The sequence below is a fragment of the Electrophorus electricus genome, chromosome 24, assembly GCF_041902795.1.
Source record: "Electrophorus electricus isolate QZ-2024a chromosome 24, ASM4190279v1, whole genome shotgun sequence".
NCBI lineage: Eukaryota > Metazoa > Chordata > Actinopteri > Gymnotiformes > Gymnotidae > Electrophorus > Electrophorus electricus.
The window spans coordinates 9,685,725-9,702,711 of record NC_137520.1 but is presented as its reverse complement, the minus strand read 5'-3'; the positions used below and the strand labels follow the sequence as shown (position 1 = coordinate 9,702,711).

Sequence of the window (16,987 nt, the reverse complement as noted above, 5' to 3'; positions counted from 1 at the left end):
ATGATCCCCAAGACTTTTGGGAAAATACTCTGTGGACTGATGAGACAAAAGTTGAACTTTTTGGAAGGTGTATGTCCCATTACATCTTGCATAAAAGTAATACAGCATTTCAGAAAAGAAACACCATACATATCAACAGTAAAATATGGTGGTAGTAGTGTGAGGGTCTAGGGCTGTTTTGCTGCTTCAAGACCTGGAAGACTTGCTGTGGTAAATGGAACCATGAATTTTGCTGTCTACCAAAAAATCCTGAAGGAGACTGTCCAGCCATCTGTTTGTGACCTCAAGCTGAAGCACACTTGGGTTCTGCAGCAGGACAATGATCCAAAACACACCAGCAAGTCCACCTATGAATATCTTAAGAAAAACAAAATGAAGGCTTTGGAGTGGCCTAGTCAATCCTGACCTGAATCCGATTGAGATGCTGTAGCATGACCTTAAAAAGGCGGTTCATGCTCAAAAACCCTCCAATGTGGCCAAGTTACAACAATTCTGTTTGAGTGGGCCAAAATTCCTCCATAGCGCAGTAAAAGACTCATTGCCGGTTATTGCAAATGCTTGACTACAGTTGTTGCTGCTAAGGGTGGCCCAGCCAGTTATTAGGTTTAGGGGGCAATCACTTTTCCACACAGGGCCATGTAGGTTTGGATTTTTTTCCCCTTAATAATAAAAACCTTCATTTAAAAACTGCATTTTGTGTTTACTTATTTTGTTTGATGTGAAACATTTAAGTGTGACAAACATGCAAAAAAATAAGATATCAGGAAGGGGGCAAACACTTTTTCACAGCACTGTGTGTGTATATATGTGTCAATACAATGTCCTTACGATCATAAAACAGCCTTTAAGACATCAGTCAACATATTCATGACTAATTTTGTATAAAAAAAAGTCTGTGAGGTTGCATTGACAGGCTTTAAATGCATCGTAACCCTGGTTCTTGTCACTACAATTATTGGCCAATTCTGACTCTGCTACATCTCTCCTTCAATGTTCATCAAATCAATCATAATCAAAACAATCATAATCATTTCATTTATTTCTCATCAAGAAAATCATAGAGAAATTTTGCAAAGTAATCGGAAGTCGGTGGAACAGGAGCTCTTCTCCAGGCTCCCATAAATGCAGTTTGTGTGATCAGGTCTCCCCTGAACGTATTGCCATCAGTACCTAACCAAAATACCATCTGTGTGTGTGCGTCTCAGCCCAAGGTCACGGGCACAACGGCGGTGGCAGCGACCAAACAGCAATAAGCAGCTCACAAACAAGGGCTGGTGTGGCAGAGCTGGCATTAAGGCCAGCTGCACTAACATGCCATCGGTTACATCCAAAAACACAATAAAAATGTCACATCCATGGTGGTAGATGGCCATTGGTTAAGTATGCTTAAATATACTGTGTGTCACAGAGAAAGGGGAGACTTGAGTAGGTGTGTGTGTGTGTGTGTGTGTGTGTGTGTGTGTGTGTGTGTGTGTGTGTGTGTGTGTGTGTGTGTATGAAACAGAGAGAGAGAAAGACTGAGAAAGGGAGAGAGAGAGAGAAAGAGACAGTAGTTTTCTCCTTATTTGGAGGAATGTGGAGGGGTTTGACAGCTGTGCAGCTATGAATGACTGATCTCTCTCTTTACAAAAGCAACTTCTCTCTTCATTAAACATCTCCAACACACACACACACACGCACATATAGAGTCACTTGGATGAACAAAGATAGATATAGATATATATAGATATAGATATGCACACATATACATCATATAATCCTTTGTAACAGCTTATATCACAAAATGTCAGGCATCCAGATAACTAGATGTTATCAGCAAAAAGATAAGTTAATGTCATGTTTGAAAAGTGACATTAAATGATTTGTACTTATAATGTAGAACCTGAGCTCAGCATTGTACATTGAAATTGAAATTTGAGTGTCCACTTAATGCAAGCACCACACACACACACACACACACACACACACACACACACACACACACACACACACACACACACACACACACACACACACATACACACACACACACACACACACACATCTGTACAGTAAGAACTGCAATGAATTTGGTAGTGACAGCATTTTTGCATGCATCTGGAGTGAATCACTGACAGCAGATGTTTGAGAAAAACAAATAGTGATGTCATGGTGGAGTCAACAATGATGGTGCTGCCCTGCGGTGCTTGTTTGTTTGGTGGACCACATGCAGACCTCAGCCCAGATGATCTGATTGCTCCAATCCACAGTCGTCATCAGCATTAAGTGTAGGTGTGTGTTTGAGTGTGTGACAATGTGAGAGAGTGTGTGTCACACAAGGTCAGCATATCGTTTGAGCTTTATTTTCCCTTTATGAAAGTAAGTGTCCATTCCTGAATGGTTACTCATCCGGATCCTCTGTCACCTACAGCTGTAATTTGTTATCGGCACAACCTCCTCTGCTGGAGGGCGAAATGGTGCAGTACCATGAGACCTCATCAGGAACATGAGGTGAACACTCAGCATATAGTGATATGCATGAGAGCCAAAGGGGCTGGGATTATGGAAGAGGGGATTGGGTAAGGGTGAAGTGAGGTGTGGAATGTACATGCAGATACTGGCATTTCCAGACATGCATTTATTTTTTTTTTGTTATACCATGACAAAGTAGACTGGATTAACCTTAGTTTTCTAATACAAGTATAACTATCATTAGCACAAGTGAAATCTAATCTCTAAAATCTATTTCTGTGTGTAAAACTGATCTTTGGTTCTCTTTTTCAGAGCTAGACCCACTTTCTCTCCTCTCAGTATCTCTCTCATTGTCTCTCTTTCACACACACACACACACAATCCATCGTAACATGTAGGCTACATAAATGTAGGTGCTTGTAGGGGAACCGAGATGACATGATATGATCTCATGACTGCGACAGTTGACTGTGAAACATCAACTTGTGCTGACACGCTGCCCCTGAGCACCACTCTTCAGATCCATAAGGAGAAAGAGGAGAGATGTGGGTAGAACACATCTGAGCAGTGCTTCTTAGGAGGGTTCGGTAGCATATGTATGGCTCATTCGTGCATGTATGTTTAAGTAAATGTATGTTTACAAAACTGTCACCAGTCGCTATGGAGACAAATATGCTTTCACTTCTTGATAATATGCTATTGGGTGTTGTGCCAACTCATCATATATAAAAAGAATTTGGAGACTCTGTTTAGGGTGGTAAATAACATAAACAATCACTGGGTGGTCCAGAGAGACCATATTAATGATTTTATTTTTATTTTTCCTTGTTTCAGTGAAATGGTTTTTTTTTATGTGCTTCATTTAAGTCAAAAATAAAATATGTCACACATATCACAGTTATCTCTGGAAGATATGCAAAAAATGTTCAGTGGTTCAGTGAAGTTTTAATCAAATTGTTATCTCCTGTTGCCAGGTGGTTTCGTGTGTTTGAAATGTAAGAATCACCGAAGCTTTGTTATTTATTTGTTTGTTGATTGATTTTTTTTCTCCTTGTTTGATGTCCTTTTTTTCTTTTAGCCATATCCAGGTCTCAAAGTGGTGGGCCTCTACTGGGAGTCAGGAAGAGTGAGGCACACATGGCCCAGATGGGAGTGAGACCTGCCATTGCAGCCTTCTGGACTCCCAGCCATGTGGAATTGTCAGAAAAGCGTTGCAGCATGTTCATCACAGGACACTTCATCGTTGCAGCATGTTTGGAGGAGAATGCTTCATTGTTTAATGTGCGTTTATATGCTGGTCTCTCTTTGCATCTCTCATCCATCCCTCTGCCTCCCTTCTCCTCTGATGTTTGGCCTGTGCTTACACCCTCCGTCCCCTCTGTGTGATGTCTGGCTTCCCTGCACCAACATTTGGAGTTCATTAGATCACAGTTATGCTCTGTACCCACCCGTGAGAATAAGGACACACACGCACATGCCCAAAATATGCTTACAGGATATGTAGTATGCATGTTAAATCTAAACCCATTGCTGAAACCTAAATTTGCTTATGGACAGGGTGTCACTGAGCACTGTTCTCTCAGACATTGAGCAGAGCATCTTAGGTAGGGTGTGGCTCTTGTGCAGGAACTGAAAGTAGGTGTAAAAGGGTTACTGGACCACCACAATACTTCCATCTGTAGCATGCAAGAGGTGTGAAATGTTCTTGCTTTTAACACATAGCTTTCAAATCTGACTGAGCAAGACCAAACAGGTCAAACAAGAGCATCTTACATTATGTCCCACATGTGAGATACATATGGCTCAAACAGTATAAATATTTGCTGAAATGTTAAATTAATGTGTTATTCTCTTCTGTAAGTGCCAAAAAATCTAATCTAACTGAGCTAAGAATGCACAGAAATTGGGTACTTGGTATGAAGAAATATTTATTATAAAACAATTTAAAAATGGAAACTGGACTAAAAATATGGAGATATAAAAGAGAAGAGAAGGCTAAAATTCAGATTAGAGCTCGAGTGGGACTATCTAGACCTTTATGAAACATTAAAAATACAAGGATGCACATTACTTTCTAGATAATAACCTTGCGACAAAGGTTATATTTGTACAAAACAACAAGCTCACAAGAGGGTTTCACTGACTCAGTGATTCAGGTTTGAATGAGCTGAGGTGAATGGTAATGCAGGGGACTGTGAGAGGAGAGCTGACGTGAGCGCAGTCCCTTCTAAGGCAAAGAGTATTTGCTTGCCCCACTTAGGCGAGGAATGCAGCAGGAGACAAGAGAAATGCTTTGGATTGCATAAAGAGCTGTGACTGTGTGGCCAGTAGAAGCGTTATTATTCATCAGTCATGAGCTATTGCTGAGGCCTCTCTCTTTGTCTTTGCTCTCTCTCTCTCTCTCTCTCTCTCTCTCTCTCTCTCGCTCTCTCTCTCTCTCTGTCTCTCTCTCTGTCTCTCTCGCTCTCCCTCTCTCTTTCTCGCTTGCTCTTTCTCTCTCTCTCTCTCTCGCTCTTTCACTCTCTCTCTCTCTCTCTCTCTCTCTTACTCTCTCTCTCCCTCTCTCTCTCTCTCTGTCTCTCTCTCTCTCGCTCTCCCTCTCTCTCTCTCGCTTGCTCTCTCTCTGTCTCTCTCTCGCGCTCTCTCTCTCTCGCTCGCTCGCTCTCTCTCGCTCTCTTTCTCTGTCTCTCTCTCTCACTCTCTCTCTCTCGCTCTCTCTCTCTTACTCTCTCTCTCCCTCTCTCTGTCTCTCTCTCTCGCGCGCTCTCTCTCTCTCTCTTGCTTTTGCTCTCTCTCTCTCTTGCTTTCTCTCTCGCTCTCTCTCTCTCTCTCTCTTTCTCTCACTCTCTCTCTCTCTCTCCCTCTCTCTGTCTCTCTCTCTGTGTATGTGTGTGTGTGTGTGTGTGTGTGTGTGTGTGTGTGTGTGTGTCTTTGACTTAGCTAACATTAAACTATTTCCTATATACTACTGACCACACAAATGATGTTAGGACTGCCCTGCTGCTCTGCCCAAGGTGAAACAGGGAGAGGATATTTATGCTGTTACATAATCTGTCGACTGACTTATATTAGTAATTCCATAGAATCCAAATCCACCTCCAGCATTTGTTCTTCATTAGCTGGAGTTTAGAAATGTGAGGTCATTCCTCTTTCAGAGAATTAGGAGGGGAGAGGGGAATTTTTATTACTACCATAGTGCCACATATTAATGAAACAACAGAGACACCTTTTGGGGGAAAGAAGATAACAGGAACGGAGATGATGGTGTTTGTCGCCCTCTTGTGTGTTGCCCAATTAACGTTATAAATTCACTTGGGGCTTTACGTCTTTCAGCGTAGTTTTAAAAGACCACCAGTTTGGCCGCCATGTTTGATACATTCCCTTGGATTCTAGACCAATTCGGCTAAACAGAGCTCCAGCATGTATTCTTTTACTCTACCTGTTATGAATTGCTAATACTAGGCCTTCGTGAAAATAAGACTACATTTCCCGAGCCACATTTCTATAACTAGAGGAAGACGATCATAAATATTATTGTAATGTTTAAATTACCAAGTCTATCATGCCAAGCACACACTGACCAGATTCATATTTGTTTCATGTCAATGCCTTTCATATAATAAAATGTTTTGGACAATTATTCAGCTATGCGGATATGACCTTTGTAGATTATGACGCGGCGGAAACCAAAGCGACTTCCTTTCCTCCATTAGGTGAGTGCGTGGTAGGATCGCGCTTAGCGTCTGTCTTCACAAATGTATCGAAAATCCTCTTATATTTAAAGTGTGTAACGCAAATCGTTTTTATTAAAAATACTTTTTTTGTGTTTATTTCAGGTCGCAACTATGGGCCGACGTCCAGCCCGTTGGTAAGTGCTAAATTCTGTGGTTTTTATTTGTACGAGAGTGCCGTAAATGGCAGGGCCCGCTAACCATGTGCAGGCACCCGTCTGATCGAAACCGGGGAGCTCGCGTTTACATCATAGTCAGCTGGCCACGTTGTTCGAATGGTTGCAAGCTGGCTAGTTCAGACATCGTCCTTTAAAATCGGGCAGTTCAGTCATTAATTCTTTCAGATCGTGACTACTTGGATGTCTGCTTGGCTAGATTGCTAGTCACAGCAGCGCCATTAGAACAGCGATACAGTCCTAACTTGATTAGCTATGTGGCTAGCATTAGCTTGCTTACCTACCTGAGGTAGCTGCAAGCTGTTTTAATTTGCTTCACTGCGTTAATGACTAGCGTTAAGTTGCGTAGTGAGTGTGTTGCTGGTTGGAATTTTGTTGGAATTTTGTTCACTGTTCATATTTGTATTTAAAATTCTGACTATAGTTCTTCTCGTCACTTAGCTACAGATACTGCAAGAACAAGCCTTACCCTAAATCCCGGTTCTGTCGGGGTGTCCCTGGTAAGATTATACATTTAGCTTTTTACTTATTCCTATGCAGAGCTAACCATTAAACATTTGGACTGGATGGTAAATTAACAGTACAAACCGTTTATAAAAATTCTAAACATTTACCAAACATTGTAATTCTAAATAGAAATAATTTATGCATTCTGGATTATAACCCAGATTCATTCTAAACCTAGATCCTAAGATCAGGATCTTCGACTTGGGTAGGAAGAAGGCTAAGGTGGATGAGTTCCCACTATGTGGTCACATGGTATCTGATGAGTACGAGCAGCTGTCCTCCGAAGGTAAAGGGGAGTGACGGAAGCATCATAAACTTAAGTTAACTTTGTGCAATACCCTATACTTCGTGTTCCCTGTATTAATTTATTACTTATTAGTTTTGATATGTAGGAATTGTCATGGAAAGGAGTTTATCTTGATGCCTAAAGTGCTCAAACCCCATTTAAATGTCTTGTTCCCAGCTCTCGAGGCTGCTCGTATCTGCGCTAACAAATATATGGTGAAGACCTGCGGAAAAGATGGTTTCCACATCCGCGTGCGTCTGCACCCTTTCCACGTCATCCGCATCAACAAAATGTTATCCTGTGCTGGAGCTGATAGGTGGGTTTGGCCTAAGGTCTAAAGCTACGGCTGCAGTTTATTAAGCTAACCAGCATTGTTGACTGTTGCTGTGGTGTGCAAAAGCTGCACACAATGAATCTTCAGTTTGCGTATGAGCCCTGCTGGGGAGTTGCTCGGTACATCTTGCCTTTGATTTTCACGCGTACCTGTGTGAGGAACCAGAGTTTTCTTCTCTCACCAGGCTCCAGACAGGGATGCGTGGTGCTTTTGGAAAGCCCCAGGGCACAGTGGCCCGTGTGCACATTGGACAGGTGATCATGTCCGTGCGCACGAAGGCTCAGAACAAGGAGCATGTCATTGAGGCTTTGAGGAGGGCCAAGTTCAAGTTCCCTGGCCGTCAGAAGGTATGTCCTAAAGCAGTCGGATGATTTGTATTTTATGCAAATGCTTGGTCTGCAGCTTATTAAGCCGACCAGTCTGGTTGTCGGTGCTATTCTGGTGTGCAAAGGCTGCAGACAGTAACTCTTTGGTTTGTGTATGTGCCCAGCTGGGAAGTGCTGGGTCCTTAAAGGGACCACTGAGACAAAGTACAAATCATTCATAAGTAAGTCTTTAATAAAGGTATTTCATAATGACATCACCCCTCCCTCTTGCTATTTAGATCCACATCTCCAAGAAGTATGGCTTCACCAAGTTCAACGCCTCTGACTTTGATGACATGCTGCAGGAGAAGCGTCTGATCCCTGATGGCTGTGGGGTGAAATACATCCCCAACCGTGGGCCCCTGAGCCGCTGGAAAGCCCTGCATGCCAACTGAGTGTTTCACTTGCCACACAACACTGGCTGTGTGAGATGGGGCCGTTACCTGAAGCAGTTAATAAAACACTTGTACAAAATATTGTGCTTTTGGTTTTCAGTCTTGCAAATGCAAGATATATAAATAAAACCTCAAAGCAACATTATTACAATCAATAGATACTGATTGTAATGTTGCTTTGAGGTTTTATTTATATATCTAAAGGTGTGCCGTGCACTTAATTTGTGTTAATTAACTTAATTAATTGCACGCACACACACACACACACCACTCTGACATGCATGTTTGCCATCTAGGAAAATACAGCCAGTTTGTGAAGGGTGGAAGTATGGAGTGTTATACAATACTATCTTATGCTTCATTAGGGAAATAAGTACACTGTCAAACAAGGTTACTTTGGATTTGAAATGGCTATATATCTATTAAACACATGCAATATGCTTGTCTGAGGTTCATAGAAAATGGTGTATGGACCTTGTTAGAAGTTCAAGGTCATATGTTTAATTGATTGTTTTACCATTTGTTTAGCTGTTTTTCCATGAAAAGTCCACAGAGAAGTCATAAAATATAGTTTTCTTGTACCTTATTTTTAGAAATATTGAAAATGTGTGAAGATGATTAGTGAGAAAGTAAACCAAAAACATTTTATTACAAAATATAAACAAATGCATGTTTTCAAAGCCCCTGAGGTTTTTAACAGTACTAAAATCTGAAATTTAAAATTGGAAAAATATTAGGAACATCTTGTCATTATTTCAGTTTAACATCTTTTGGACAAGGTTTTTGGTATGACAGTCCATCATAATCAAGCACCAGCATTTTAAATAGCTTTGGCATAAAAAGTTCAAGTGTTGACATCCGTGCATATTTAGATTTTGTCTTAAATTGCCTTTAGAGTGGAGTTGTGTCCACTTTCAGTACGAGTTCACGGTTGCAGCAGGAGGAGGAGGCCAAAGGTCGCTGGCAGCAGGCACAGAGGGGTGCTTATCTGCTCACTTCCTGACTTGGTCTTCAGGTCCACCTCTATAGGAAAGTGGTCACTCACTCGTAGAGCCTGTAATGAGGAATACACACCTGTGTGATGGGGTCACTGGTCACGAATGCTCACTTTCTGATGGAATTTTGGGGTGTGCCTTTTGACATTTTGGTTATTTTACAAACTGGAAACCACATACAGATTTGTTCACAGATATTGTATGTGCTTAAAGTGGCTTTACTAATTATTGTGGAATTTGAACTTACTAATGTAGATGAAGGTAAATCGTATAATTAAGATAATAAGGGTAATAAGATACAATAAGAGTAGGGATGGTGTTAGAAGAAAAGCACTTATACCTGTGACTCATCAAGGTGGTACTCAGTTGTAAAATCAAATGGTCGTGCTGAAAATGGCACTACTGCTCTGAGAAAGTGATCTCCGTGTACCACTATCCTGTTTGGTCAGATCAGGTATGAACATTCAGTAACAAGATCATAAAACGAAGCGAAGTGTCACATGAATGGATTCATGTACTTACCTGTCATATGCGCAGTTGGTTGACTTCCTGACCGTAGTGTCTTGTTTGTCATCTATCAGCCAGGTGAAAGAAGAGATGCTGTAGAGCCTAATGTTCTTTTTGTTCTTTTTAGCCACGTATCCACAGGCCGCATTGAAATCCCCAAGGAACATTATATCCTATCAGAAGCAAGGTAATATGGGAAGAAATGTGATTTTGTTTTTTTGTTTTTTTCAATCTCCAAACTTTTTGAGGTCAGTCGAAACACAGTGCCACGGATGATTATGGCTGTGGGGGAAAAAAGATTCCAAAAAAATGTGAATTACCATTATAATTAGGATAGCGAAATGCATTTTTATTCAGTAATTTGGCATTTTTCCGCCATCCTAGTGGGCTTCTTTTACCACTGCACCATCTCACCTTTGTCTTCCACCTCTGTGTGACATCCTTAAAAACATCATACAGCTCATCAATCTCCTTGGTGGCATTTGTGGGAGATGTATGCATGGGGATCAGGACAAACTCGCCAATCACTGCAAAATAACCACTCCGTCACAGCCTGGGCCAAGCGCAACAAGTACAACTTAGACAAAAGGCCACAGCAATGAGTCCATCCTGTCTAATATGTCACTGAGGCTTTGCCAGTGTCAATGGTTAACATTACCCGTTTTGGGAGCTTGCAGGTACACTATAAAGGGCTCCCTGGCGAACGCGTCTTCATCCCCTGGCTGCTTGTCTGGGTACTGGTACTGATCTTTAAGCTTCACTGAACCTGTCCTATGTGAGAGAATGTTAAAGAAAAAACATATTTATCATGACGTTAATATATATGTCTTTATATGGAAAACATGCTAAAAATAGTAAAACACAGAAAAAAAAGATATTTTAAAATATTTAATTTTGTAAAATATATTTTAAAGGCTGTCAAACTAAATATCTTACCTGAATACAAACACATATTGCTCCTGGTAAGTTGGTGTTCTGCCAAGTCTTTCACTGGACACGTAGTCATATCGGTAATTGCTGTCATAGCTGAAAAATAAATATTTATACAAAAGAAGTAATAATGTGTTTGTGATGTGTAAATCACAGGCTGCCTGTCACTGTCATACATCTATCATCTGCTAATGAGTGTGGCAGTTACTTGTTGAGGCTCTTGAGTAGGCGTGGAATGGCTTTCTTCCTGTAATCTCTCACCTCCTGGAGTAAGCACACATCACACCGCGACACAATCTGACAAAATCAAAGAAGATCTTCATCCAAACATGTTAATCGGATAATCAACCTATGTGGCACTGCGTATACGTATGAAGACATCATGTACAATAGTTGCTATCAGGATCTGTCAGACAATGTGGCTACCTGACAAATATGGTCTATTGTTATAGTTCCTAGTAAAGCTGAGGTAGAATTTTACAGCATTAGACATCCGCAACATATTTCAGCTCAACCCGCGTCAATGTAGCATGTGTTTAGTAATTTTAAGGCTGAGGTAATGTCTGCTTTCTCCACCAATTAAAAAGTGACAATCATAACCATTCTAAATATAAATTATAAAAGTGGTTAAAATACATTTCTGATGAGCATTTAGACTACTAGTAGATGTATTTAACAATAAATGAAAACCTGCTGTAAAATATGTCTCACCCGGGTTATGATGTTCATAAGGTTGCCATCTTCTGCTTTCGACTCACCAAAACTCTGAATGTTAAATGCACAGATTTTGAATCCATGGCAGGGAGGTTGGGCAATGACATAAATCAGGAAGAGCAGTGTGAAAGGAGGAGTCATACTGGATCTGCAGAGAGAGCAATACCAGATCAATCCTGCTTTGCTGTTGCTTCCCTTATTCTTCATGTCCTGGATGAATAATTTGAATGCTGCTTGTGGTTTCTGTGTGGAACTGATACTGAAACTTAGTCATGCAGCAACTCTTCATTAAACTAATAAACACACACTCAGAATGTTGTATACAAAAATGTTGTATACAAAAGTTGTATACAAAAGGAAGCATATATATCTTTGGTTGTAAATGTACATGATATTTTTTTTTTTCTATTCAGTTTTTCTATTCAGCTCTATACAGTTTACACTAGTTTTAGGCCTTCTCTTTTTGTAAATAACTTGATGAACGTCTGTTCTAAAAAATTATTTTATGCAATTTTGGGCATTTTATGTATGCTTGCAAATACTCTTACAGATTCCTGGATATCCTACACCGTGATTTTATTTAAATTGTTTATTTTATTTAAATACACAATTAGTGTGACAGTCTACATTTCATCACGTCCTCCCCATTCTGCCATTACTGATTAAAAAAATAAATAATATATCTGATACACACACCCATGTGACGCTTATCATTCGTAATTTCGTTTTGCAGTTCTTAAATTAAAACAGCTTTAAAACGGGGCTGTATAACTTACCTTTTAGAATAATGTATGTACTTTACTACGAATGCGAGGGTCGGTTCTTGGTACTCTTTGTGATACATACATTTTTCCAGCATAAATAATAATATTAATTACCATCACCATTATCTTTAATCAATTTCCGTTCCTTGCGTGGGCCACCTGTTATCTAATAAGGATAAAGGAATCACTATAATGACTCACGTACTGTACAGGTGATCACGTGATGATCACCTCCTGATGCGTTTCTCTCCCAAGTTGAACTCCGTTGCTCCAAGTAGGCCAGACGTCATTTTTCTGCATATAACTGCACGAGTGTACAGCTGACGCGATCTCGAGTAGTCAAATCGGTGTATATATCACTCAAAATGTGTAAAGATTCTTAAGAACTTCTTATATTTTGTGCAAAAAATGCTTTATAACCATGAAGAAGGTTCTTAGCAAAGCTTTGTAGTTCGTATGTCTTTATGTTTCGTTTAGCTCTCGTTAGCCTTTAGCCAACAGTTGACCAGGTCATAAGGTACGGCACGGAAGTGGATTAAAGATGAAGAAGATGATGATGATGATTATTATTATTATTATTCTTATTATTATTATAAACGAAACAATTATTACAAAAAATATTACAAAAAAGGCTTGAGTACCAAGACACCAAGTGAATACCAAGATTGGCTCTACCACCCCCACTAAGCAAGTTAAAAAGATATAAACAAGTCTCAAACATGCACTGTCTCATTTTCTGTTTTTCACTGTTGGTGCAGGATTTTCGAACACAACAATAAAGGATAATTATCTTCATTAAGCCGTAAGAACTGCAGACACGTTTCCCTCCCAAAGAATACAAGCATGTATGAAGATAACAGGACGCTGCAAGAGTGGCGATCAATACCTGGACAGAACAGACGGCTTGAGTGGTTGTGGGGAAAGTTTAAATCCCGTAACAGCAGAGTTCGTCTCGCCGTTTTCAGTGAGTCAAAGTGAGCCACGCTCTGAAAGAAGGGAGGGACTTGTTTCTAAAACTGCCACTGCTGTTTGTGCCTCTTTTTCAATAAACACAAGTAGGCAACTCGTAGTAACACAAACTAGCTAATGAATTTATTTCGATCTGATACGTCGTTTTCGAATTGCTTTACTTTCACTTTTAATAAAGTAATATGTTTTTCCTATTTTTATTGAAGTGAGGGATTTGTGTAGATCTGCCAAACCTGTCAAACACCACAAGGACATGGACATGTACGCCTTCTGGGGTTAAAACTACGACTGATGATCGTGCGACTGGGCACATTTCACTGAAGGTTCTAGTCCTACACTTCAATTTTTCTATCTAATTTTTTCTTCCTGAAATCACAATGCTAATGCCCGTTTCTGTTTGTATGTCTACCAAAGCTGGGTGCGGCTGGCTAAATGTGATGAAGATAATAGGCTGTGTGCAATGCTTGAGCTTCTTGTGTACTTAACTTGATCACAACTGACGAGGATGTGAATTATGTATATGATTTTCTAATTATTGCAGACCAAACCACAGGTGTGACGTCGACAACTCTGTTTTTGTGACGTTCGTAAAGGAGAATGTTTACAACAAAGTTCCGATACAATGATAGAATTAGAATCACAGCCATTAGACATAGGTTTAGGTTCTTATGATATAAGTGAGATATGAAAATTGACATTGATTACAGAAATCAACATCTTTTCATCAGAGTCGCCTCAAATTTCAGTCTTCTTTTCTCTAGTTAAAACAAATCTTGGTGAGTCTTTTTTTCTGAACGCAATAATGAACTAAATAAAATCTAACTTCCAAGTCTCAACATAATCAACATTTATTTTCACAGGTTCTGACATTCAGCATTTGTTTTCCTTGGTCATCTGTCTCATGAAAGTATTTGGCGACAAAATGAAAACGGAAGTTTCGACAGCTGTGAATTTTGTCACAAGCTTGCTCAGAACAACTGGGCTTCTAACTGAAGATCAACTTCAGCTCTTCGGTCTGTCACTAGAAGAAATACTACTTGGTACGAGGAGTGTTCTGTCAGTAAACCGTTCAGGCTAATGATTATGCTTAAGATTATGATTAAGAAACAATCATTCTAATTATTAGCCATCAAAGGACTTTGTGCATAGAATAACATGAATGTCTAGACCTGACCTATGCACACACCTATGTATAATTAATTATAATTATTTATGCAAAAATAATATATGAAATATCAGTTGCATAGCGCCTTTCTCAAACATTGCTCTTTTTTTTTGTTTTATACACACTTGATGAGAAGTGACAGCCAATTTTGCACACATCATATTCTTAATCAGAAACCACAGCCCCCAGGGGACTACACTGGGTGTAGGGAAAGACCAGGCTAGAGCACCAACCATTACTGGACATACATATAAACACAGGACAATTTATAGTATCCAGTCAACATAACCTCTCTGTTTTTGGACTGTGAGAGGATACCAGAGACCTCAGAGGAAACCCACACAGACAGAACATGGAAGTTCCACCCAGATAGGGACTTGAACTTAAGACCCTAGTGCTGAGAGGCAAACATGCTAAGCACCAAGCCATTATGTTTTAAAATGCATAAAAACATGAAAATACCCATGTATCGAATTAAGTCAAATGATCTTTGTCTGTCTACACAGGCTATGAGCTGTGTAATTTTTCAGCTTGTTTCTTTGTTTTCAGACCATTACCAGTACCACTGGTTTCCTCAGGCCCCTTGCCGAGGGTCAGGCTACAGATGCCTTCGCATCAACCACAAAATGGACCCACTGATAAGTAAGGCTGCCTGTGCCATTGGACTCGCGAGAGAGCAGCTTTTCGCTTTACTTCCGAGTGAGCTGACTCTGTGGGTGGACCCTTATGAGGTGTCATATCGGATCGGTGAGGACGGGTCCACCTGCGTTCTATATGAGTCCGCGCCACCTCAGCCCAGAAGTACCGGTTCCACAGACAAAGGGGCCAACTACAAGAGGGACATGAGAACCAGGCAGTCGAGCCCTTCCAAGGGGTTCAGTATGATGACCATCCTAAGCTAACCAGTTGTGAAAGATTTTGTATCTGATGCACTCACTCTAATGAAAATTCTGCCCTTGGTTAGGGCGTTAAAGATTTGACTGCCTAATGTTTTGTGTATGACTTTACATTATGTAGTTTATTTTTGTCCATTACAGAAATGCAGCCTAAACCTTTTGAATACTGATAGACTCCTAATGTGTGATATTATTAAATGACTGGATAACTCTGTGTGGTTAGCATAGCTCAAAGGAGAACAGCCACGTCCCAGAATTGATGGCACATTTGTAATCTGTTTAGTAAAGAGATCAGGTCTAATTACCTTGTAACCTGGGTATTGGACTTGAAAAAATTAACTGTGGTTGAAAAGCTATACTGGTACAGTCATACTTAAAGAACTAAAGACTACAGGCATAAAAGACTGTAATACTGAAACTATAAGAAAAAAAGACACTTTAATACTGTTTTTGGGTAAACATTTTTTATAACAACTAATAGAAATTGACTTGGAATTTTGTTATAGCCTGTGCCTATGTTGCTTTTTTACTAAATTTCTCTTAGTGCTACTGATTTCTCCACCTCTGTGTCTTGTTTTGTTTTGTTTTGTTTTGCTAACGCCACCACACTCCCCTTTGGTGACCAATTAAGTCTGATTCTAGTAAATACAAAGCAGATGGTATTAATGTATTGGTGCCGTAAAGTGTCTGGCTCTGCCCCCCGTACATTCCACCGACACCATCCCAGCTCAATATAATAAAGAAGCAAAGTGAGTCAAAGAGGTACAGCAGAAGATAGGAAGAAGGGAAAGAGGAGAGAGAAAGATATAAAGAGACAGAGAACCAGAATGGGGCATGGGGGTTGGGTGGTCAAAGACAAACATGTTTTCTGCAGCTGGGAGAACGAGATGTTAAGATCAAAAGCCCACTTCACATTCCATTTAAATGGAGCTTTTAGCCCTGCTCCTGTTGTAAAATGAGCTGTGGAGAAGATGTGTAATGGGTCTTTTGAAAATGTTTGCTAGAGAAGTTCAGTTTGGCCCTGCTGGCAGTGGTCTTCTTGTATGTCTCATCTGCCATGACTGGACTGCATTCACGTTGCATCTCAGAACAGAAATACTGGTCTAGTGTCAGGTTTGCTGTTTGCTTCTTCATGAGAAAAGGACAGGTCTAGAAACAACAGCCAGAAGAAGATGCAAAATATTGTATTTGAACCTAAACTTAGGTTTTAGTTCTGCTAAAAAATATGTGATTGCTTAAGAATGAAAGAAAATATAAATTTGTTCAAAAATACAGTAAATTGATTTAAATAAATGATTTTTGAAGAGTATGTCAGTCTGTTATTGTTAGGTGTTATCCAGATAAACAGCAGTACCATTTATGGTATTGAAGCATATACTTTAGGATAATCAGATATCAAAAGGATAAGAGAAATTACACTCTGTTGAGATAGTTCCTCTTTGTGTGTTGAATGTTCAGATTGTGTTGTCCTGAAACACAGGATTTCTTTTGTTCCCCTTCAAATTTAAAACTTTTCTGACAAATTCCTGGAATGGGAATTCCTTATTGCCCTGGTAGTCACTTTATTTAGCCTACTGTGATGTATTAATTGTTGACAAGCACCTTGTGATACAGTCAGCTAGCCTTTCCCTGCTCACTTTCACATCTGTTCATGAGTTCACAGCAATGATTCACATTCACAGCTGCAGGCACTGCAGGGAGAGAAATGTCCAGAGAGCAGCGTAAAGAAAGTTCTGCCTGCAATAGCAAGTTAAATTGTCATACACATTTTCTCGTTCTCCTTTCTGCCTTAGTTAGTTAGT

At 40.0% G+C, this 16,987-nt stretch overlaps 3 protein-coding genes, 1 long non-coding RNA gene and 2 other non-coding genes across 15 annotated transcripts in view; 5 read left to right on the top strand and 1 right to left on the bottom strand.

The window, feature by feature from the left end:
* Positions 1-4,258, top strand: part of LOC113570053 (uncharacterized) — a 14,669-nt gene extending 10,411 nt beyond the window's left edge. The window contains exon 4 of the long non-coding RNA XR_003409859.3: positions 3,530-4,258. This is a non-coding gene — a long non-coding RNA (uncharacterized LOC113570053). The remainder of the gene's footprint in view (positions 1-3,529) is intronic.
* Positions 4,259-6,168: 1,910 nt separating this feature from the next.
* Positions 6,169-8,324, top strand: rpl10 (ribosomal protein L10). Of its 2 annotated transcripts, XM_026998242.3 has the most exons (6): positions 6,175-6,319; positions 6,800-6,858; positions 7,044-7,151; positions 7,329-7,467; positions 7,670-7,832; positions 8,090-8,324. In XM_026998242.3, the coding sequence occupies exons 1-6, from the start codon at positions 6,297-6,299 to the stop codon at positions 8,243-8,245; spliced, it is 648 nt and encodes a 215-aa protein (XP_026854043.1). In that variant the 5' UTR covers positions 6,175-6,296; the 3' UTR covers positions 8,246-8,324. The 2 variants fall into 2 exon arrangements, with proteins under 2 accessions (XP_081563071.1, XP_026854043.1); XM_081706945.1 differs by lacking the exon at positions 8,090-8,324 and having other exon boundaries at positions 6,169-6,319; positions 7,681-7,832.
* LOC113570055 (small nucleolar RNA SNORA70) lies at positions 7,498-7,612 on the top strand. Its single transcript, XR_003409861.1, has one exon. It is a non-coding gene; the product is annotated as a small nucleolar RNA SNORA70 (small nucleolar RNA).
* On the top strand, positions 7,882-8,016 carry LOC113570054 (small nucleolar RNA SNORA70). Its single transcript, XR_003409860.1, has one exon. It is a non-coding gene; the product is annotated as a small nucleolar RNA SNORA70 (small nucleolar RNA).
* A 99-nt stretch (positions 8,325-8,423) lies between the features above and the next one.
* dnase1l1 (deoxyribonuclease I-like 1) lies at positions 8,424-13,166 on the bottom strand. 2 transcript variants are annotated; one of them, XM_026998117.3, is made up of 9 exons: positions 13,042-13,166; positions 11,389-11,539; positions 10,886-10,974; positions 10,684-10,773; positions 10,406-10,518; positions 10,162-10,274; positions 9,763-9,920; positions 9,581-9,677; positions 8,424-9,299 (listed from the first exon to the last, which is right to left on the bottom strand). In XM_026998117.3, exons 2-9 carry the CDS (start codon positions 11,530-11,532, stop codon positions 9,171-9,173), a joined length of 933 nt encoding a protein of 310 aa, XP_026853918.2. In that variant the 5' UTR covers positions 11,533-11,539; positions 13,042-13,166; the 3' UTR covers positions 8,424-9,170. The 2 variants fall into 2 exon arrangements, with proteins under 2 accessions (XP_026853918.2, XP_035378156.1); XM_035522263.2 differs by lacking the exon at positions 9,581-9,677.
* On the top strand, positions 12,983-16,102 carry LOC113569973 (protein BTG1-like). Of its 8 annotated transcripts, XM_081706951.1 has the most exons (5): positions 12,983-13,119; positions 13,331-13,447; positions 13,853-13,900; positions 13,985-14,164; positions 14,839-16,102. In XM_081706951.1, exons 4-5 carry the CDS (start codon positions 14,026-14,028, stop codon positions 15,189-15,191), a joined length of 492 nt encoding a protein of 163 aa, XP_081563077.1. In that variant the 5' UTR covers positions 12,983-13,119; positions 13,331-13,447; positions 13,853-13,900; positions 13,985-14,025; the 3' UTR covers positions 15,192-16,102. The 8 variants fall into 8 exon arrangements, with proteins under 8 accessions (XP_081563077.1, XP_081563076.1, XP_081563074.1 ...); XM_081706950.1 differs by lacking the exon at positions 13,853-13,900; XM_081706948.1 differs by having other exon boundaries at positions 13,331-13,900.
* Positions 16,103-16,987: the final 885 nt, after the last annotated feature.